Source organism: Saccoglossus kowalevskii, chromosome 8 (genome assembly GCF_978046115.1).
Source record: "Saccoglossus kowalevskii chromosome 8, keSacKowa6.1, whole genome shotgun sequence".
Lineage (NCBI taxonomy): Eukaryota > Metazoa > Hemichordata > Enteropneusta > Harrimaniidae > Saccoglossus > Saccoglossus kowalevskii.
In genome coordinates this window covers 41,276,943-41,301,452 of record NC_140648.1, presented here as the reverse complement: position 1 = coordinate 41,301,452, position 24,510 = coordinate 41,276,943, and the positions used below count along the sequence as shown (strand labels likewise).

At 38.1% G+C, this 24,510-nt stretch overlaps 1 protein-coding gene across 1 annotated transcript in view; it reads right to left on the bottom strand.

The window, feature by feature from the left end:
• Positions 1–24,510, bottom strand: part of LOC102803203 (voltage-dependent T-type calcium channel subunit alpha-1H-like) — a 264,401-nt gene that overhangs the window by 29,329 nt on the left and 210,562 nt on the right. The window contains exons 22-27 of the mRNA XM_085502864.1: positions 22,620–22,745; positions 21,392–21,481; positions 19,297–19,513; positions 17,775–17,926; positions 3,821–3,930; positions 3,107–3,237 (exon numbers count right to left, since the gene is read on the bottom strand). Of these exons, the coding sequence (XP_085358990.1) occupies positions 3,107–3,237; positions 3,821–3,930; positions 17,775–17,926; positions 19,297–19,513; positions 21,392–21,481; positions 22,620–22,745 (826 nt within the window). The remainder of the gene's footprint in view (positions 1–3,106; positions 3,238–3,820; positions 3,931–17,774; positions 17,927–19,296; positions 19,514–21,391; positions 21,482–22,619; positions 22,746–24,510) is intronic.

Genomic DNA, 24,510 nt, shown 5'->3' with positions numbered 1-24,510 from the left:
AGTTTAAGTACTTCATCAAGTGTAAGCATTTGAAAGGAGAAAGTTGTCATAGAAAAAAGTTAGACAAAAAAGATTGTTTATACATTGACATGAGGAAGGCAGATAAAAACTTGGTAACCATAGAAACCATACAGAAAAAATTTTCTTTGTTAAAAGCAAACATGCAGATTTTCAAACAAGAATTGGCTGAGCCCATCTCTATGCTGGCAAAAATGTTAACTGCAATGAGAGGGAATAAACTTGTGAATAAACTTGCATTCATAAAATGTTATCCAAACTAAGGAATAAAATTAACCCTGTGCAAGGCTAAGTACGAGACAGGTCCCAAGAAGTATAATTGTGCAACTCCACAGGATCAGTATTAATGACTAAAAAAACATGTATGTGTTTCTTAACGATGAAGGTAATTAATTATTTGTGTGAAAAAACAACAATATTTTCGCAGAAAAACACTTTATGCATTTGCGTACTGAATGTACGAGGGTCGAGAGGTCACTCTAATCTTTTCATTTATATACATACATGCCAAGCATCATGGAATTTAAATGATATGATATATTGCACATTTTGATCTATAATTAATCTGTGATGGTTTTGTTTACCTTGACCTTTATCATTGGTGTAACAACCAACTCCACTTTTAAAGTATTAGGGATTAGGTACATGCACATCATCACAATAGGGTGCTCAGTATTTCTAGAATTTGCATTGTGAGTTTAAAGATATGATACGATATGAATTTGACTGGGTGGTATCTACTTTAAAATTCTCAGCAACGCTTAATAATACCATCACCTTTGTTTGTTTGTTAATCAATGAAAAAAAGTCCCTTTTTTAACTAAATCATACAATAACCTAACCCTACATATGGATATCACTTATTATTTGTTTTCATGTTTTATTGATTTCTCCAAAGCATTTGATTCAGTCTGGCGAGAAGGGCTGTTATATAAACTTCTTCGGTTAGGTGTGGGAGGAAATTTTTATAAGGCTATTAAAGCTATCTATAAAAACACTAAATATAGCATTAAATTGAGTGCAGGGATTACTCCATATTTCAATTCATGCAGAGGGGTAAAACAAGGGTGTAATCTTAGTCCTCAACTATTTAATATTTTTGTTAATGGAATCTGTGATGATGTTAAAAATTTTGACCCTGTTGATTTAAATGGCTTGAAGCTCAATTGTTTGTTATATGCTGATGACTTGCTATTGTTTTCTACAACCCAAGAGGGGTTACAAAAGTGCATTGATGCAGTCCAAAATTACTGTGACAATTGGCATTTAAAAGTAAATATTAACAAAAGCAAAATCATTATTTTTAATAGACTAGGTAAAAACTTAGAAAACAAATTTCAGTTTTATTTGGACGCCACTAAATTACAGTGTGTTAATTATTATAATTACCTTGGCATTGTTTTTCAAACAAATGGTAAGTTTCATAATGCTATGTCTAGGCTACAAGACAAAGCACAGAAAGCACTGTTCAAGATGTACAAAATGCTTTGGATCAGTGAGGAATGTTATTCTGTTAGTCTGGCTAAAAAACTATTTAACTCTATTATCAAACCCACAGCTTTATATGGGGGCTGATGTGTGGGGAGGGGTTATGCTGAACATCTACAAGGGGTCTGGTAAAAATAAATGTACAGTTGACAATTGCAATTTTGAAACAAAACTTTTCTCAGATAAATTAATTCCAGAAAAACTTCATATTAAATTCTGTAAAAGAGTTCTGCGTGTGCACAGGAAGGCATCTAATGACCCATGTAGAGGTGAATTAGGTCAATATCCACTTATATTGGATATCTGTGTTTCAGTTATGAAATATTATCAAAGACTAGTATGTAAAAAAACAAACAATTCTATCATTGATGCAGCCTATGAAGAATCCAAAACTCTTGTGCATGACCCATGGCTTAACTTTATACAAAAATTACTAGTCATAACAGATCTAACTAATTCAGACCCACATCAGAACAATTTTTGTGATATTTTTAAAGAGAAGCTCAAATGTTTGTACCGTATGAAGTGGAAAAACAATTTGTTGAACAATTGTAAGCTTGACTTTTACAGGTGTGCTAAAGAAAATTTTGAATTTGAACATTATTTGGAAAAAATTAAAAATAAAAATCATAGAATAGCTTATACTAAATTTAGAACTTCTGCACATTTTCTTCCCATTGAATCCGGTAGACATAAAGGCATTTTGAAGGAAAACAGGCTATGTAATCTCCATGAATGCAATGAAGTAGGGGATGAGAAACATTACATTTTATATTGTAATAATTGTCAAATCAAAGAACAAAGATCTAGATTCCTTGCAGCTTTATACATCTATGCCCCAAAGCTGGAAGATTTTAGCATGGATGAATTATTTCCTATTATTGTTTCAAGTAATGATTTTTTCATTCTTAGCATTTTTGCAAAATTTATTTTCTATATTCTTGATATGTATTAATACTGAAAGTTTTTGTTGTTCTGAATGTTTTGTTTTGTTATTGTTATTTTTGGACTTTACTCAAGTTTTCATTGGTACGTTCCAAATAAAAAATTCTATCTATCTATCTATCACTGATAAAAAACACACTCTGCACTGTGTACTTGTAACATAATGTAATAATGTAGCAATATAGGAAACAATTGGAGAAGGTTACAAGCTACATTGTAATTGTAAATTCAAGAGTTGTAAAGTTGTAAATGTGTCTATTTAAATGAAGGGACTACAATCCAGTGGGACAGAGAATTTTCAAAGAAGAAGTGACAATACCTAGAAAAATTAATACTTAATACTAATTAATATTTTGTCAGGTAAATATATGTGTGTATTTCTACACATACCATCATCCAAGTTGTCATGCTACTTTGGAAAATGGAAACTATAGTAGTTGGAGGGTTCAGTGAAATCAGAAACGGGAAAAACATGCAGACAAAGGAAATTATATTTTTTATAAAAATTATAAAACAAATTCACCATGCTCTGGTAGCCGAGCCTTCCTTGTGCCAATTTATGTGAATGTTAAATATGCGCATTTACTGGTATTAAAACTAAATGCCTATTAGTAAGTGAAATGAGACGCACTATGTTAACATTACCAATACTCACCTCGGGCTATTCGCAGAACTCGCATTATTCGAATGATAGTTGGGTTTATTGGTAAAAAATTTGATTCCATTTCTTCTAAGACAATGCCAACTATTGAGAGAATGACTATAAGCATGTCTAGCTGGTTCCACCTAGGAAAGGACAGTAAACAAGAATGTCAGTCAACAAAATGTGTTACATGTTCAAGATGATTGATATAACATTTAAACACTTACATTACAAGCAGAAACGCTTTACTGTGTGAAATAGAATCCTATCATGAGACGAAGGAAGGAAGGAAGGAAGGAAGGAAGGAAGGAAGGAAGGAAGGAAGGAAGGAAGGAAGGAAGGAAGGAAGGAAGGAAGGAAGGAAGGAAGGAAGGAACTGCAGACTTCCACATAAACTAATAAATAAATTATTTCTATATAATCTATATATGCCATGAAATATACATGCAAGAAAAAATCAAACAAGACAAGACGTTTTCCAGATTCATTTCAACTTCAAAAGTAATTAACACATCAGCCTCAACATTTCACTTTATTACAGGACACAACTATCTACATGACCTCATTTACTAATCTGAGTGAAATTATTTCAGGAATGATAGCCAGAAATGTTCTTAAAATCTGAATGGTTTGCAGTGAGTCAAACGGAATTGGTTTCAAAAACATGAAGGAGGGAAAGGACAGCGAGTACATGTATATGAATAGAGGAAACTGACACATACTCACCTATCTCTAAAATATCGAACTACACCTTGAGCAAAAATCTTAAGTAATGCTTCTAAGATAAAAACTCCGGTGAATACATAGTTGGTAAACTTCAGCGCAATAATTAAATTCTGCATATTAAATAATAACATTAATAAGAAAGTTTATTCTATGTTGTACAATTCGAAACATTAACTATGCATGCAGGACTTGCAACAATATGCAAGGGGGTGGGGGTCAATGTAAACAATCTTTTAAGTGGCCACACTAGAATAAACCGCTGGGGGTCATACTAAAACCTTCTTATGCATAATCATAACCAAAATCCTAAACCTGAGTATGAGTAAACTTGACACAACCTGCTGGAGAGTCAACTTAACAAAACCTGCTGGAGAGTCAACTTAACAAAACCTGCTGGGGAGTCAACTTAACAAAACCTGCTGGGGAGTCAACTTAACAAAACCTGCTGGGGAGTCAACTTAACAAAACCTGCTGGGGAGTCAACTTAACAAAACCTGTTGGGGAGTCAACTTAACAAAACCTGCTGGGGAGTCAACTTAACAAAACCTGCTGGGGAGTCAACTTAACAAAACCTGCTGGAGAGTCAACTTAACACAAGCTACAAAGGAGTCAACTTAACACAAGCTACAAAGGAGTCAACTTAACACAAGCTACAAAGGAGTCAACTTAACACAAGCTACAAAGGAGTCAACTTAACACAAGCTACAAAGGAGTCAACTTAACACAAGCTACAAAGGAGTCAACTTAACACAAGCTACAAAGGAGTCAACTTACCACAAGCTACAAAGGAGTCGACTTAACACAAGCTACAAAGGAGTCGACTTAACACAAGCTACAAAGGAGTCAACTTAACACAAGCTACAAAGGAGTCAACTTAACACAAGCTACAAAGGAGTCAACTTAACACAAGCTACAAAGGAGTCAACTTAACACAAGCTACAAAGGAGTCAACTTAACACAAGCTACAAAGGAGTCGACTTAACACAAGCTACAAAGGAGTCGACTTAACACAAGCTACAAAGGAGTCAACTTAACACAAGCTACAAAGGAGTCAACTTAACACAAGCTACAAAGGAGTCGACTTAACACAAGCTACAAAGGATCAACTTAACACAAGCTACAAAGGATCAACTTAACACAAGCTACAAAGGATCAACTTAACACAAGCTACAAAGGAGTCAACTTAACACAAGCTACAAAGGAGTCGACTTAACACAAGCTACAAAGGAGTCGACTTAACACAAGCTACAAAGGAGTCAACTTAAGGTAGAGATGCATGTTCGTGGGCACTTGGGAGTGAAATTTTTTGTTTGGCTTTGTATTATCCAAACAGTCTTGGCTATAGACTGTTAAAATTGTGTAGAATTGTGAATAATGGAACATACTCAAAAAACATATTTTAAAAATATAGATAACAGGTGCAAACATTATCTCTTTTGCATGCTTAGCAAGATTTAGCAAGGCTGTACATAAATAATAAAAATGAAACATGGTGAAAAAAAGAAATGACGAGATCTCCATATTATGCACTATATTTAACTTTTAACAAAACAATAATACATTTAAATTTGGAACTGTTACAGCAATTTTAAATACGAGCATTAGTAAATTTCTTACTGAGTGAATTGTTATGCAAATTAGCAATTATCTCAGCTTCAACCTTTTGTTTTGAAATTTTCACAAATGATTGACAATGTGTTTATCTTTAAAACGCCGTCGGGCATTGTTTTTGGTTGAACAGTGTTACACCAATCGTACAGACAACTAGCCTGGGTGTTAATTTATGCATAAACTTGAAATAGTGAAATTTGAGCTGCTGCCCTGCAAAATTGACAACTGGTAGGCAGTTTTCAAGACGGCACTTTCTTCATAGTAAACAGATGTACCCATAAACAAATTTTGACAGGAAACAGAAGCATGGTTTAGAAGCTAATTTTTTTTAAATCACTTTTGACCAAAAAAGCACATTTTTGTGCATATTTCAAACTACAGTGTCCATAAAAAAAATACTAAAAAAATTTTAAAATTCATACAATAAGCTTCCTGAAAATATATAGTTTTGTGGACAAGGGAGGTCATCTTGGTTTCCTAATTAACTAATTAAAATACCTGTCCGGTAAACTGCATCTCTACCTTAACACAACCTGCTAGGGAGCAACTTAACACAACCTGATAGGGAGTCAACTTAACACAAAATGCTGGGGAGCAACACAACACAAGCTGCAAGGGAGTCAACTTAATACAAACCATGCATGGCACAGTTAACAAATCAAAGTTATATAGTTTTGTTCATGGTAACATAGCACAATATTCAGAAATATTGCGCTGGAACATGTGTGAGAAAAAACTGGTAACGTGAATGTGCACACACGGATGCACAGACACGACCCAAATTAATAACCCCCCGCCCGGATCATAGATCCGGCAGGGGCTAAAAATACTCATGTTAAATTAATACATGGAACATCTGCAAACAATTGAAATAATATGTACTCTATGTGGGTACAACTCGTCCAAGTGATTTCCCTTAATCTGATAACTGAAAACTTTCATTGACCCGGGTCCATAATCTCAGAGTACAGAAGAGCAACCAAACTATTAGGGTTGTACAAACCAGTTTGTTTACCTAAATATACCTACCAGAAAGTCTGTGAAAAAACAGCAAGTCTGATTACTTTGATACTACCGGTATACATATTTTTCATTTTCTAATGATATCTTCAGTTCTTAATTGAAATGTGCATTGCTAACAGCGGAGCTATCTCAGTCAACAGGCTGCTTGTTCAAGACTTTCATCCAAAATTACCTTTCCCTACTGCACTGAGAGTACAACTGAGCATGCTCAGAATAAATGATTAGCTTAGATTGTAATGCTAGGGTTTTTAGTGATGTCATGACCTGGTCATGACCTTGATCTGAAATAGTGACAGGTGGGTCGTACCATTACCAATCATTTTGAAACCCAGTATAGTATTCCCATGGGATTTGGGGGATACATTACCAAGGATATTATTACAAGATAAATGATTTGCTTCGTTGAACACATACAACAATGCATATTTTCACTGAGATCAGTGATCAGTCAAGTAGAAACAGTCAAAATATTTTATCAGATTTTCTCAATTTTTGCATGATATTTTCATACAGGACATCTGTTGTTCAAACTCAGGGAAGAGTTTATACTGATGAATAAGGTGACCAAGTTTGATGAAGTTTGAATTAGTAAAGTTATTATGCACATAATTACAATTATTAACGAAGATGACGACGACACCGGACAACATTTTTCCCTTAATATACCTTTCCCTTTCATCTTTGACGGTACGAGTAAGGTAAAAAGGCCTCTCCTAAGGGGTCACCCTCAGGGTGCTCACGCTCACGAGGCCCAATCTGTTTAATCTCACAAATGTTTCCACTGCACCAACGGGCCGCCGGAAGCTTGTGGGGAGGTGGGCGGGTTTCCGCGGACTTTCTGGTAGGTATGATTAGGTAAACAAACTGGTTTGTACAACCCTAATAGTTTACTACATCACCTACCAGAAAGTCCGTGGAAATAATAAATTTCATTTATTACTCGTAGGCAGAGTAGCACGCTCACCGGAGGTGGGGAAGCTTCGACGGCTGAAATGTATATTTTTCGACACAAAAAAGAAAGGTCAAAAACCTGAGAGAAATCTAAAACTACTCGCTAACGAGGAGTCTTGGCCCAGGATAAAACCACTCAGGCGACTCTTCACTCTTCAGGGACCGGGTGCCTCGCAAGTAGACCCCCCCCCCCAATATGGGGAGGCTTACCAAGCCGGTCGACTGAACAATAAAATAGGGCCCCAACAATTTTAATGCATCAAAACAGTGTATTGCTGGGGTGTGATAGCGCCGAACGAAACCAACTGCGTCAAGCAAAAATGGCTGGTTTCGACTGAAGACACTATCGCATTACCGCTGTCGCGCAATAGGGCCCCTAGGTGGTGCGGGCTGGGTCAACGAACACTGACCCGCCACCACTGGACCCAACCTGTAGAGACCCTCCTGCAGTGCTTGGAGGTCTCTCAGGTAATAGTTATGAAGACATTCTGAGATCTCCAGAACCCTGCTCGAAGCACCTGCTCGAGTGACGCCCCAGACATCAAAGCCAATGAGTTAGCTACCCCATATACCTTGTGTGCCTTCACCTGGTGGTGTTGCAAACAAATCGATGAAGAAGCAGTTAAATATACACTTCCACAACCGTATACAACCAATCCGCCGCGAAATGGTGATATTCGAAGGAGGGTGGCTCTGTTTGCCTCGCCCATAACAGACAAACATAACAGACTCGAAGCTCGGACTGGGCATAGAATCCGTCCCAGATGGTCCTCCTTGCCCACTATGTAAGTGAGGCGTGGGAGGACAGTCGGCTCAGGGTCACGCCCTGGGATTCCTGGCAAGAAAGCCCGGCCGAGTCTTCAAAATAACTAGTGAGTTTATAAAAGAGGCACATCCGCCATTAAAGGACAGTGCCCCATAGCTCTGAGCATCGCCTACGTGACGCTAGAGTAAAAAGAAAAAACTGTTTACTTAGTGTCCGCCTTATCCATAGACTCGAAGGGGTAACGCCGTTAGACCAACGACAAGTCCCAGTCAGGAGAATTAGCTATCCCCTTGGCGCGTGGCCCCTTCGAGCAGAAAGACTAAAACAGTTGTAACATAATAGAACTCGAAACCAGTTTCAGTCCAGCAGATTCTGATAAAACTGGGAATAAAACTGACCGGTATCCAAGATTTGTTGATATAGATTTTCCTTGATCAAAAGATATAGGAAACAATCGGCTACCTCACTAATAGAGGGACTGAGATGATCAATCTCCCTTCCATCACACCAATCAATGTACGGTCTCCATATGGATTCGTACAAACGTCTGGTGCCGTCCGACTGTGCCAAAGTAACTTGGACAACTCTGCAGAAAAGCCTAGTGCTTGCACGAGTTAATTGATAGCCTCCACGCGTAAATATGGAATAGCGCGGGGCTCATCGGTAGAGTGCCGTCCGGCTGGGACAACAGATCCGGAAGATCCGGCAACTCTACGGGAGACTCGACTAGAAGTTCCAGCAACTTTGGGAGTCAGACCTTCACAGGCCAATTGGGTGCCACCCAAGTCAGTATACAGGTGGGCTCGAGTCACAAATTCTCCAACACTTGGTGCCCAGTTGAAAGGAGAAAGGCGTAAGAGTCCCTGCGACTCCAAGAGATCTATAGAGCGTACGTGACGAAAGCGCTCGTCTCGGGGAGGAGTGACATGTACGTCGGGAGCTTGGCATTCCAGTGATTGGCAAACAGAACTATCTAGGACCCATCCCAGAGACAAAACGGCCAGTCGCCACCCATTGGGGGGTCTGCCACTGGAACCGAATACATCTCGAGAGAGCGTCTGCCACTGTTGCGGATCCCCGGAAGGTGGTATGGCGATAGATCAACTTGGTTATCCAGGCACCAAAGGAGAATCTCTTCCGCTAGCTTCGACAACGTGGGGGAACGCGTCCCACCCCTCCTTGATGTACGACACTACTGAGGTGTTGTCTGTCCGAAGCAGAACTCTGTGGTGGTGTGCGACTTCCTGAAAGATTTTCAGACAGTAGGACGGTCTGCAACTCCAACCAATAGATGTGATGGTGCAATATGCGGACGGCCACGTCCCCTTGAACCTGAAGGTCCCTCAGATGACCGCCCCATCTCTGGGGCGACGCATCTGTAATGAGAGTCAGCGAGGAAGTCGTTGGATCTAGGGGTGTTCCCGTCTCCAAGTGCCATGCGTCCTACCGCCAAAGGGGGGCCGTCATCGCTTGGTCCGACAATTGAACCCTAAACATCATGTTCCGCAAGTGGATCCTGTAGTCCAGTGAGCACCTCTGAATCTGTTGAGACCAGAGAACTGCTAACGGGACCAGACAGCGAACTGAAGTCATTTACCAAAAGGCCGCAACAGTTCGCACATCGACACCGATCCCGTCGACTGAAGTTGGCTGGCGAGCTCTACCAGAGAGCCGCATCAATCCTGCGAGGGCAAACGCACCCTTGCCCCATATTGAACTGCATACCCAGAAAACCAGGCTGTGGGACAGTATTGGGTTGGACTTGGCAATATTTATTAAAAAAGCCCAACTCGTGTAGGAGCGTCTGCGTCAACCGCACATGCTCCACTATGACCTCCTGTCTCGGTTGTGTATTAACCAGTCATCGAGATATGGGCTCAGATAGACTGACGACCGGTGTAGCAGCTGGGTCACCTGTCTTAGCACTCTGGTGAAGACATACGGTGCCGTGCACAGACCAAGGGGGAGGGCGGTAAACTCGTAGACTTTGCCCTATAATGGAAATCTGAGATACCGGCTGCATGAGTGGTGAATGGGAATGTGGAGGTAAGCATCGCTCAAATCCAGCGACGCCAACCAATCGCCCGAGTGCACTGACAGAAGTACTGAAGCGGTGTTTCCATCCGGAAGCGCTTGAGTTCCACAAACCTGATTTCTCCAGAAGGCTTGCTACTTCCTGTCAGATCGTCTCCATCTTGACCTCGTCCTTCGGTATAAGACCTGAGGGAGGGTCAGGAGTCAGAGGAGGAGGAGACCGGAGAGAAATCTGATATCCATGCGACACTACTTCGAGAGTCCAGGGATCGAGAACCCTCCTGCGCCAAGCTGGTATGTGCTGCATAAGGCACGACCCCACGGGAAGGAAGCGGACGGGGGTTCAGAGCTAGTGTTCCCCTCTCCTCCAGAATGGGAGGACGAAGAGGGGGAGACTAAGCCCGGGGAGCCCGGGGAGGGAGACCCGGAGTCGTACCGCCATCCATGTCCAGGCAGCTGGCGAAACCTTCAAAGAGACTTCGCGGCCCCCCGGTCCCTAGAATGGGAGGCCACCAAATAGCCGGTCACGCCCCCAAGGCCTTCTCCACAGGGGATCAAACTCGTCTCCCGCTGGAGTAGGATAGGTGCACAGACCAAGCACTGCCTCGCGCTCAGCCGAAACCGCTCCTGCCAAGAGGGCAGAGACTCTCTGCGCCGCCAGGGACTGGCCCATCTGCCTGAGGATACAGGTTCATTGCTGAGCACTCAGATGGTCAGAACTTAGCAAAGTTAGCTGGCGCTCTAATGCTAAAGAAGCCCATTCTAAAAAATTAATGGGTCTAAGTTCCGTCCGTAAAGCCATATGCACTAGTAGGCTCTGGTGCCGGTCAAATGACCATGCAACGTGGCTTTCCCTATCTGCACTACCCGCCTTAACAAAAGTACGGGTACCGGGATCGGGACGGGGAACCCGTGGAGCAGGCTGTGGTACCGTGCGAGTGTCCCACTCAGGGGAACCATCGACGGTTTGCGTAGCCCCAATTGGGTATCGATTGACCCAACGGAAGGCATTGAACGTGACCGCTACGAAACCAGGTTCAAGTTGTTTGTCCTTTTTCCCCGAAGGGTACCAATCGCCCCCTCCATCACCTTCTGAGCCCCCTCCATAGCCTGGGTCACACAAGGTGCCCAGGGGAGTTGGCTGACAGGCGTGGTTTCCACGTCGGCAGTGGGAAGGGAGAGCGCCGATGAAAACAGAGGTGACTCCCCATCGGAGGGGGGGTTACCACCAGCCCCGTACGAAACAAGAGTCTCGTGGTCGTCACTGCACGGTTCACAAGCTGCTACCTTAACTGCATATTAGTAAGGGACAGCTGGGCTCCGGTTGGTTGGGTATCCTGTGACTGCCCCGCCAAAGTGGGGACGAGAAACAACAAAGCGCTCGCCCCCTCCTGTCGGGGAAGTGGTTGCTGTCCCCCATAAGAGGGTTGCGTACCAGCCTGTCCAGGGGTACCAACACTGGAGACCCCCCCCCCCCTCTTCGCAGAGTCATAAGAGAGAACTTGGGAAGTAGCAGGAAACAATGCCTGGTTAGCCCGAGTCTGAGGAGGGTGGGGAATACGGCCACGTAAAGGACACGTAAAGCGATCCGTTCCGAAGAGAGGGCCCCCTTCTATAAAAGAAGTGGGTGCTCCCCTTCCCACTGATGTGAATTGTCCCCCCCCCCCCCACTGACCCTCTGAAGGAGAGATCTCTGGGAGAAAGGGACACACCTGACCCTAGCCTTTGTGGTGGTACAGGCAATATCTCTGCCCACCGCCCCTGAACCGGTACAGGGAGGCAACAGGACCTGTCCCTGCGATTGCGCAATGCACTCAGGCTGCGTTGGTAACGGTAAAGTACCGGTGGATTGAAACGGTTCAGTCTCTAAGAGACGTGCCGATTCCACCGCGGGACTTAGTGCCGATGATGGCGCCCCAGAGGGAACACGCCGTTTATCAACGTCAGTCGCATGGCGACTATGAACCCTGATCTCCCCGCAAAAGCGGTTGACCGATGTTCATTAGCCTTGGTAATATCCGATGGGGAAGCCCACTCCATGTTGGGAGAATTTAGATCCACTATCGGTGTTCCCACACTATCGACCGCCCTTTCCGTTACCTCAATGGTAAACTGTTCCGGCGGTCTTGACTCAATCGTCGCCCCCGCCAACTCGAGCAGGGAGTCAAATCGCGCCAAGTCTCCAACAATCTCAGCGATTACCAAGTGGAGGGAGAGATTTTTCACTCATTGAAACAGACATTACATAGCTAGCATGCGGCTAGGGATTTCCCCTTTTATCGCTTGCCTTCAGCTTTTTACCTCCCTCAATGCAACTACGTTTTAGGATCCCATCGATCGCAGAGACTCTCAGGCAATGCCCTGAGTCCTTGATGCAACCGAGCGTGAAAGGCAATAGGCGGGACCCAAACAGGCATTGTAAAAGGCAGGATGAGCATGTCTTACGTCCCGACTGTTGTGTCGAGACATACTTCGTCTTTTTTACGACTTAGGCATATTGCAGTCCGAAAAAAAAACAACACGAAAATGAGATAGTGAAAAAAACGAGCAAATTCACAGTGCCAAAATTCGGAACCCGGTGAATAAAAAACTGAGCCGGCGATTCAACTAACACAGGTAAAAAAAGGGGCCCCTCATAATGGAAAGCCTTTACCGTAATTAGGTCGATCACTAATACTAGATTCCTAGATTCTCAGTCATAAAACTATGTCTCCTACATGCTCAAAAAAACTGCATTCATAAATCATGGTAAACCTTGATGTACCTTTAATAACAACTTGACTTCTTTGTTAATTCAGGTCTTTGTATATTACCAGGATCTTGGTTTGTTTCAGTATCACCACTATAATTCCCATAAAAATGTAGCCCTGACACCCTTCTACATTTTCTACTGAGATTGGTAATGGTATGACCCACCTGTCACTATTTCAGATCAAGGTCAATTACAATCTAAGCTAATCATTTATTCTAAGCATGCTCAGTTGTTCTCTCAGTGCAGTAGGGAAAGGTAATTTTGGATGAAAGTCTTGAACAAGCAGCCTGTTGACTGAGATAGGTCCGCTGTTAGCAATGCACATTTCAATTAAGAACTGAAGATATCATTAGAAAATGAACAATATGTATACCGGTAGTATCAAAGTAATCAGACTTGCTGTTTTCAACAAGAATTCGAAAATGTCACTTTTTATCAAAAATGCCAAAAATATTCATTGAAATTAGAGAATTGAAGATATTATCATCAAATGAACAAATTTGAGAGAGACCTATATGTAGTATCTATATATGTAATATTAAAGCAATTGGACTTTTGGTTTTTAACAAAAAGACAAAAATATCACTTTTTACAAACAAGCAGCCTGTCGGCTGAGATAGCTCCTCTGTTAGCAATGCACATTTCAATTAAAGAACAGAAGATATCATTAGAAAATGTACAATATGTGTAGTATCTAAGCAATCAGACTTTCTGTTTTCAACAAGAATTCAAAAATATCACTTTTCACCAAAAATGACAAAAATATTCATCAACAAGCCATACATGGCACAGTCCCTGTTAGTTATCAAATTAAGATATATAGTTTTGTTTATAGTAATATAGCTGGAATATAACCATGTCAGGAATATGATATTTTTAACATTAAAATGATTGACATTTGTATTTGATCGTCAAAAAAGAACTTGTCCATATTGAGAGATAAATCAGTCATTTTGAATACATGTATATATATATGTATATAACATGATGTATAATGAAAATATAAAATTTGAATATAATCAGTCAAAGCATTTAAGAGATATAGCTCTAGAAGCCCAATCATTAAAACAAAATGGCCGCCAGTCAGCCATTTTGAATCCAATCTGACAAATAAAATGATGTGCATCAGGAACCTGTAATGTCTAATGTATGTACCAAGTTTGAACAAAATTCATCCAGAAATGCCAGAAATGCTTGATATTTGAGGATTTTTTTAGCACAAAAATAGCCACCATTTTCCCACTTTGAAAAGGATCGTCAAACCAATATATTCGTATATCTATGACATGATGTATAATGAATATTAAAAATTTGAACATAATCAGTCAAAACTAGTCGGAGATATGGGTCTAGAAGCCCATTCATTAAAACAAAATGGCCACCAGATAGCCATTTTGAAACTGATCTGAAAAATAAAATGATGTGCATTAGGAACCCATAATGTCTAATGTATGTACCAAGTTTGAACGAAATCCATCCAGAAATGCTAGATGTTTGATGATTTTTTTAGCACAAAAATGGCCACCATTCGGCCATTTTGAATAGGATCGTCAAACCCATATATCTGTTTATTTATGACATGATGTATAATGAATATTTAAAATTTGAACATAATCAGTGAAAGCAAGTCAGACATAAAACAAAATGGCAACCAGTCGGCCATTTTGAATCTAATCTGAAAAACAAAATTATTTGCAGCAAGGTCCCATAATGTCTAATGTATATATCGAGTTTGAACAAAATTCATCCGTAAACAGCCGAGAAATGCTTGATTTTTATGATTTTTTAGAACAAAAATGGCCGCCATTCGGATGTACACATGGAAGCACGCACACATGGATGGAAGCACGCACGCACGCACGCACGGAAGCAGATGCTTAAAGGTCAAGGATGATAGAACAGAGTCGTTTGCAAGCGACATTATTTTACTTGTCTCTTAATTGTGATTAGACATGTCAAGTCTGTCTACTTCTAATGCTACATATTGTTAATTTGGGTAATTAATATGCACATAATTTCAGTCAAAAAATAATCAGGTCTCAGCATTATTTTAGAGTATTAGGAAGTTTCATTGAAATCTGTTTAATACATGTAGTATATGAGAAACAATTGATAATGCTTAAATTTGGTTAATTATGCAAATCATGTAATTAATATGCACAGATTTCAACCAAAAACCAATCAGACCTGAGCATTATTCCAAAACATCTATGTACAAAGTTTCATTAAAATCTGATAATTGGTTCTTGAGATATCAGTGGAACAGACACATATTGAATTAAATTTTAATATAGTTGAACCAACTTTTCATATAGTGATATGAAATCGATTAAAATGTGTTCCCATATAGGATTGTGTTTTAATTTGAGTTTAATAAAATACAAGCAGCCTGTCGGCTGAGATAGCTTTGCTGTTAGCAATGCACATTTCAATTAAAGAACTGAAGATATCATTAGAAAATTAACAATATGTATAGTATCAAAGCAATCAGACTTGCAGTTTTTAACAAGAAGACGAAAATATCACTTTTTACCAAAAATTACAAAAATATTCATCAAAAGAATTGAAGATATCATCATGAAATGAACAAATCTGAAAGAGGTCTACTCAAGGTACATATATACCAAGTATCAAAGTATTCAGGTTTGTAGTTGTCAAGAAGATGTCAAAAAAGTAACGACGGACAATCACTCATACGTTAAGCCATAGACCCTCAACAAAGGGATAGGAAACAAGGTTATTTTCTTTGTACGATGTTGCTTTGCATAATTAAAAACACATTAGTGCGAGTTTACATAACGGTGTACAACGCAAATAAACTAACTAGTAAACTCATCGTCTGGTCATGAATAATCTCGCAAAATCCCGAACGTAATTATGGTAATTAGGTCAATTCTCACGATTTACGGGGTTTCGCGAGAACGAGATTATGCTAAATAGCTACATGCGTCATTTTCAAAATGGAGGTCGATCAGAATGCTTGGGAATATTTTAGCGATGACGAGGAGTTTTTCGAGGTTGTAATAAATGTTGCATGTCAATGCAAGCACAAGGACTCATACAAAAAAAAACTTTTTTAATTGATGTCGACCTCATGCATGTGGATAAAATGGATGGACAACGCAACGTCTCAAATCATGTCAAATAGTAAATAAACATAGCGATGGCGGAAGTCAGCACACGGTCGCTAATTTAAGTCATTTTTTCGAAAGGTTACACATTATTTACCAAAATACCACCTATTAATGCGACCGCAAACACCTAATAAATATTTTTTGATCAATTCTATAGGCGTCGCGTCGGTGATTGTGGAAAAAATGGGTGGACAAACATATATGTCGCATCGATGGTCAAAATGGCGATCGAAATAAAATACCACCGTATACATTGAAACACCAGGGAGAATGACGGTCGTTTTTTCAGAAAATCGCCAAACATTTGTAATAATGCCGCATATCAATGCGAGCACGGGGACATATGGACATCATTTATTTTAGTTTTATCGATGTCGAACTCATGGATGGGAGAAAAATGGGTGGACAACGCAACGCCTCAACTCGTGTCAAATAGTAAACATGGCGACAGCGGAAGTCAAGCTTGACAACACGGTCACAACGAGACGCTCATCAACAGTTTTTTTTCCGAAAAGTTACACACTATTTATCAAAATACAGCCAATCAATGCGACTGCAAACACCTAATAAACATTTGTTGGTCAATTTTATAGGCGTCGCGTCGGTGATTGTGGAAAAAATGGGTGGACAAACATATATGTCGCATCGACTAGACTGATAAGGAGACAGGACGTACACGCAGCTGATGACGTCATCTGGATGTCGAGCACACGACAAGATAATTAGTATGCAAAACAACAGCGTACACTTGATTAATAAACATCCTTTGTTGTCTCGTGTTGTTTCCTATCCCTTTGTTGAGGGTTAAGCTCCGCTCGACAAAGTCGACAGCGGAGCTAAAAAATAGAATATCCCAAAACTGAGCATAGAAATGTTTGCAAACCTTAGGTTTAATAAAGGGGGTAGGAATGTACAACTATATTAATATAAATTGAACAAGTTTGAACAAAATCTATCTGTAAACAGTTGAGAAATGCTTGATTTTGATGATTCCTTAGCACCAAAATAGCCATCATTCGGTCATTTTTAATAGGATTGTCAAACCAATACATCTGTATTCTATGACATGATGTATAATGAATATTTAAAATTTGAACATAATCAGTAACAGCAAGTCAGAGATATGGCACTAGAACCACATTTATTCAAACAAAATAGCTGCCAGTCCTATCTGAAAACAAAATGATGTGCATCAAGGTCCTATAATGTCCAACGTATATACCAAGTTTGAACAAAATCCATCTGTAAACAGCCGGAAAATGTTTGATTTAATGATTTTTATAAAAAAGTTGGCCACCAATCAGCCATCTTGAATCAGATTGTGAAACAAATTGATGTGCATATGTATATCATGTATGATGTAAGTCTGAAGTTTGATTGTGATTAGTCAGGCATTTCTAAGATACAGGTATGGACGCACTCACAGAAACACAGACGCACGGAGGTCAAAACATACATTTGTATGTCCGAACAGGGACTAGCAATACCTTACCCCTTTACTAAACAAACTTGACTTAAATTTGATTAAATATTAATATAAATTATGAAAATAGTAAGGGTCGTCACAATGTAGGTCCTGTCTTCACAAGTTGGTGTGTAAAGTTAAATTGAAGTCATCACAACATTGGTACCACACATGCTTTACACAAGAGAGTCAACAAGCTGCTAGCAATTTGCACTAACCTTTGGCATATTGTAGTACTCCAATGCCATACTAATCACATTCAGTCCAATAATTGCGGCAATAAGTAAATCAAAATATTTATTCATGATCAAATCATGGATCACACGACGAGGTCTGCTGTATAACTCATAATATGGTGTCTCTTGAGCTTCTGTAGTGGAGAAAAATAAAAGATGAAACAATTGTTAATAATTTTGCCTTTGCCATATACACTAGAGTTAGGTGAAAGGAATAAAAAATAGACATCATATATATGGAAATATACATATAACAAAGTACAATTATAACCCAGTCCCTCTCTCAAATCAAAATTGCATTTTTCCAACTTTTGTATTCTATCTATCTTGACTACGCTGTTTTTTTCACTGTAAACTGGCTTATTTGTGACTCTGATTTTAGTATATTTCTCAGATCATCTTGTTCTCTCTTTCTTAAAACATTTAATTCCCCATTTCATTCAGATCGTTGATTGTATCTTTTCCATCTTCCTAGGGAGTCCATTTCCTTTTTCTAACTTATCCATAATGTTCAATGTAATATTAATTATTAATAAATAATACTTATTTAGGTTGTTCACTAATCCTAGCTATCACATCTGGAGAATCTATAATTTTCTTATCTCAACTATTAAAGTTGCTGGAACACTTTAAGTAAGCTGATAAAATTTAACAACCTTTCTGTCAGTGTCAGAGTGTTAAAACATTAGTTTTTATATTTGTTGTAAAAAAACACAATAAAATATAGTTAAATGAAAAAACAAAACAATAAAAGGTAGTTTAATGAAAACAAGCTTGGTCTGCATGTTACTTCATACACCTGGAGTTCGGCTACTATAGATGTATCTATTCGTTACAATGGTTCTCTTAAAGTCACATACTGAAACATGCCGGGATCAAAGAGCATGCTGGGAAAATTTATTGCTGCATGCTTAATTTTGTTTGTGCAGCAAATCTTCTGATTTTTTAATCAAAATACTTGCACAGAATGTATACCATACATTTGAGATTTGGATCACACTAAACATTTATTTTATTATTGCTGAAAACTGGTGAATAAATACAGAAGTTACACACAGATGTAATTTGTAAATAAATGCCAGTCATTAGCAACAAAAACGGCAAACAAGTGAGAAGAAGGAAATGTGCTTGTGAAATGCATTTCAAAGAAAGAGCAGAAAAATCCAGAATTAAAGAACTGCAAAAGGTGCTGTGTAAGTTATCAATAATCTTAGATAGAAAGAGAAACAGGTTTAAAAAACATGCAACTATCACATCCATTTTGGCCACTTTACATGTATTGGTAACATGCAACAATACATAGTACATACTAAAACATTGAATTGAATAGAACACCATCATTATAAGCCTGGTCATATTTACAAACCCACGCCAATATCAAATAAGAGATAGACAATTATGTCACTACACCATTCTCTACTTTTTTTTTTAATTTCTTTTGAATTGTAAAAGAACAGGACTTATAATGTATTTAAGTAGCCAAACAGTGAGAGTGAATACAGACCAGAAGTGCAATAACCGGCCATACTCTGTCTAGCTTTTTCCAGCTTGCGTTGACGTTTCTCCATTTTGCGTCTCAGCTCTTCAGCTGCCTGCTCTTCACGACATTTGTGGAAGTTCTCTACCACCACGCCAACAAACATGTTGAGTACGAAGAAACCAACAATCAATAAAAATGAGACAAAGTAAAGGATCAACCACTCATTATAGTTGGTGCGAGGCTGAAAATTTAAAAAAAAAAAAAGAAGAAACTATCAATGCCTTGCTCACACTGAATTCCCTTGTATTGAGTTATATTGTGAAACCATCAATGCTTTGCTTACATTGAAATCACTTGTATTGAGTTTTATTGTGAAACTATCAATGTCTTGCTCACATTGAAATCACTTGTATTGAGTTTTATTGTGAAACCATCAATGCTTTGCTCACATTGAAATCACTTGTATTGAGTTTTATTGTGAAACTATCAATGCCTTGCTCACATTGAAATCACTTGTATTGAGTTTTATTGTGAAACTATCAATGCCTTGCTCACATTGAAATCACTTGTATTGAGTTTTATTGTGAAACCATCAATGCTTTGCTTACATTGAAATCACTTGTATTGAGTTTTATTGTGAAACTATCAATGCTTTGCTCACATTGAAATCACTTGTATTGAGTTTTATTGTGAAACTATCAATGCCTTGCTCACATTGAAATCACTTGTATTGAGTTTTATTGTGAAACTATCGATGCTTTGCTCACATTGAAATCACTTGTACTGAGTTTTATTGTGAAACTATCAATGCTTTGCTCACATTGAAATCACTTGTATTGAGTTTTATTGTGAAACTATCAATGCTTTGCTCACATTGAAATCACTTGTATTGAGTTTTATTGTGAAACTATCAATGCCTTGCTCACATTGAAATCACTTGTATTGAGTTTTATTGTGAAACTATCGATGCTTTGCTCACATTGAAATCACTTGTACTGAGTTTTATTGTGAAACTATCAATGCTTTGCTCACATTGAAATCACTTGTATTGAGTTTTATTGTGAAACTATCAATGCTTTGCTCACATTGAAATCACTTGTATTGAGTTTTATTGTGAAACCATCAATGCTTTGCTCACATTGAAATCACTTGTACTGAGTTTTATTGTGAAACTATCAATGCCTTGCTCACATTGAAATCACTTGTATTGAGTTTTATTGTGAAACTATCAATGCCTTGCTCACATTGAAATCACTTGTACTGAGTTTTATTGTGAAACTATCAATGCCTTGCTCACATTGAAATCACTTGTACTGAGTTTTATTGTGAAACTATCAATGCTTTGCTCACATTGAAATCACTTGTATTGAGTTTTATTGTGAAACTATCAATGCCTTGCTCACATTGAAATCACTTGTACTGAGTTTTATTGTGAAACTATCAATGCTTTGCTCACATTGAAATCACTTGTACTGAGTTTTATTGTGAAACTATCAATGCCTTGCTCACATTGAAATCACTTGTATTGAGTTTTATTGTGAAACTATCAATGCCTTGCTCACATTGAAATCACTTGTATTGAGTTTTATTGTGAAACTATCAATGCTTTGCTCACATTGAATTCCCTTGTATTGAGTTTTATTGTGAAACTATCAATGCTTTGCTCACATTGAAATCACTTGTATTGAGTTGTATTGTGAAACTATCAATGTCTTGCTCACATTGAAATCACTTGTATTGAGTTTTATTGTGAAACTATCAATGCTTTGCTCACATTGAAATCACTTGTATTGAGTTTTATTGTGAAACTATCAATGCTTTGCTCACATTGAAATCACTTGTATTGAGTTTTATTGTGAAACTATCAATGCCTTGCTCACATTGAAATCACTTGTATTGAGTTTTATTGTGAAACTATCAATGCTTTGCTCACATTGAAATCACTTGTATTGAGTTTTATTGTGAAACTATCAATGCCTTGCTCACATTGAAATCACTTGTATTGAGTTTTATTGTGAAACTATCAATGCTTTGCTCACATTGAAATCACTTGTATTGAGTTTTATTGTGAAACCATCATATAAGCGAGCGAATAAATTTCTGATAAATAATACTGTACCTGTATATCCACTCCAACAGCATCTAAGCCATGATACATTATCTCAACCCAGCCATCTTTCGAGGCCAGAACAAACAATGCCATCAAAGCCTGCAAAAATAGGATAATACACTGAAGTTTATAGAAGTTTTTTACTTATTTTCCAATATAGAAGATTCCATGTCCAGTTTTATAATACACGTATAAAATGTATTTCAGCACAAGTACGACATGATTTGAATAAATATTGAATTTGCCCCCCCCCCCCCCGAGTTCCTTGCATGGATTGAGTGAAAATAAATATTTCTATGCCAAAAAAAACAATCTATTACACCTCTTTATGTATATGTTTGGTATGACAAGATGTTTGTAAATATCTAGAAAAATCTTGCCTTTCGATAATATATGTCATTCAACACAATCAGCTGAGACGGGACAAACATTCACCTTAATTCATGGGGATCATTGTTCAGTAATATTAGGGCTGAAAACCCCCAAAACTACAATATAGCTTGAGTTGTCCCAGTAAAACAGTCGTCTTAAAACCAATGCATTGGGCAGCTTCAACTATAAATTGCGTACTTTGAAATAAAAAAATTTAAGAAGTCGAATAGCATCAGGGAATATTAATAACAATTCTTACCAGTCGCTAAATTTATTTTAGTCAAATCCATAAAAGTCATAAGTTTTTCAACATTTGTTAGCAACTTCTGTGCTAAAATGGTTAAAAAAGTGGGTGTGGATCTCTCGCAAAGGCCTGTTGATAATACGGACAAATATAGTTCTGTGACCCAGAACGTGCTCTGATCAGGTGACTCTAAGCTAATCAATGATGGTGTACCAAAGTGTATTTTACACAAATTGAAAAGTCATTGTACCATCCAATTCCAGGTGTTGATTCACATTCGATATATTTTCACAAAGAGATAAAACTTGATCTCAGAGAGAGCGAAATATACCAAATGTACCAAATATCATGGAAATGTAGTAATTGGTTTTCCAGATATTAATGGAAAAAATAGAAAACAGACAAACATCATGCAATTTTAATAGCTAATTAGTATACAAAGATTTCCCACATCATAACATAAAACAGAAGTGCTTTTATTAATTTTTAATTTCAAAATGAGATATATTATGTATGTGAACATGATTGGTCCAGGCATACATGACGGATGGAAGCACAGACATGAAAGTATAAGTCCAATTTCCAGACTTCATTCAAACGTGGAACTAATAAAATACTTACTTGTCCTAGATCATCAAAATTATATTTTCGATTTATCCAATGGTTACCGTCAGATAAACAGTGGGTTTTATTTTTGATATGTCTGATTTCTGTACCAACACAGTGATAAAAAGTACCTTTAAATAACTGGAATAGAATAAAGTAGACAATGGTGAAATATCTAAATAAACAAAGTATTAGCTTTTTACATTGTTATTTCACATAGAACATTTGTTGCCAAATGGAAAACAAAACTGAAGACATGAAAAGCACTCTAAAATTCTAATGTCCATATTGGTGTCACTCAGTATATGTGCTGTTGCCAGGTAACCAAGAAAATATCATTAACAAGCAGCCATTCAGCTGATATAGCTCCACTGCATAATTAAATAGTTGAAAATAGCATTTTTCACTTTTTACCAAAAATGACAAAAATATTCATCATGATGAAGATATCAATGAACAAATCTAAGAAAGGTCTACCCAAGGTACATGTACACCACGTATCAAAGCATTCAGTCAAAAATTAAAGCTGCAAGCAGCATCACCGAGGCCCAAGCTTTCAAACATACATGTATATTCCATAAATGATGACGTTACTGGATTACCATTAAGATAATTTCAATGGTCTGTACTATGAGGTTGAAATGCAGATGGTTCCATGTATTTACCTGGTTTGGTTATCGAGATATGTTTTTTTGAAAATATAATGAGCCATGCATATTAATGATCACGCATGCTTGGGCCCCTAAATATATTTGTTGAGATATAAAGGTTATGCATACTAATGAGTTCACATGATAATATATGGTCATCACTTGTAATATATATATGGTTATTTTAATGAAATCTCTTTTTCAACGTTGTCATAATAACACAAGATTCATCTTCCTAAGGGATGACGTCAAAAGATTGATGTGGGATAAAAAAAAAAAATTCCTTTAGTTTTTTTCAAAACCCCCTCACCCCCCACTGAAACTTAATTGATAAATATTGGTCATGGCGTCAGACTATATTCACCATTAAATACAAATTGATAATCGGACAGTAGTATGGCATAGCAGTTGGTTGGGTGTAAAAAGACTTTACAAATGCACCTCATTTGACACACATATTTACACTTGGACCAAACCATTTTCTCATCTTAGGGTTTTTTTTTTCATTTTCTGTTATTTCTGTCCATGATTGGATAGAAAAAAAACGAACTACAAATACTCCAAGATTTTTGTTGACTTCATTAAAAAATAAAATCGTTTTTGTAATATTGAAACTTTTTGAGGTCAAAACCCTCCACCCCTAAACTAAAACAAAGAAGTTTTTTATCTGACATTGATCTTTTGACGTCGTCCCTAACTGCAACAGTGTTTGAGATATAATGGTTATGCATATTAATGAGTTCACATGACCATATATGGTCATCTGTTATTTTAATCAAATCTCTTGTTCAACGTTGTCATAATAACACAGGATTCATCTTCCTAACTACAACAGTGCTTGAGATATAACGGCTATGCATATTAATTAGGTTAGAAGCCCCCACCTCATAGGCGCTCAAGCGACCATGTGGCCTAGCAGTGTGCTGTTGGGGCAAACTGAAATGCGTGGCATGTATTGAAGATAAAACACCTTATTGAAGAACATTTTGCCAAGTGGTTCTGAAGAAGAAGATTTATAAGTGTTTTTTACAGTTTTTTGGAGAAAAAGATGGCGGAATAAGTCATGTGACCTAGAAACGCCTAGACTCCCAGAAAGTGGTCAAATAGCCACTTCCGATTTTATTTAAATCCAATATGGTTTCTGAACCAATTGACCAATCACATTGTGAAAGTCAGGTGCACCAGTTCACATTAGGGGCTATTAGTACATTTTGTATTGAGCATTTTCAGATCATTCTGTTCGGTGGTTTTCTCAG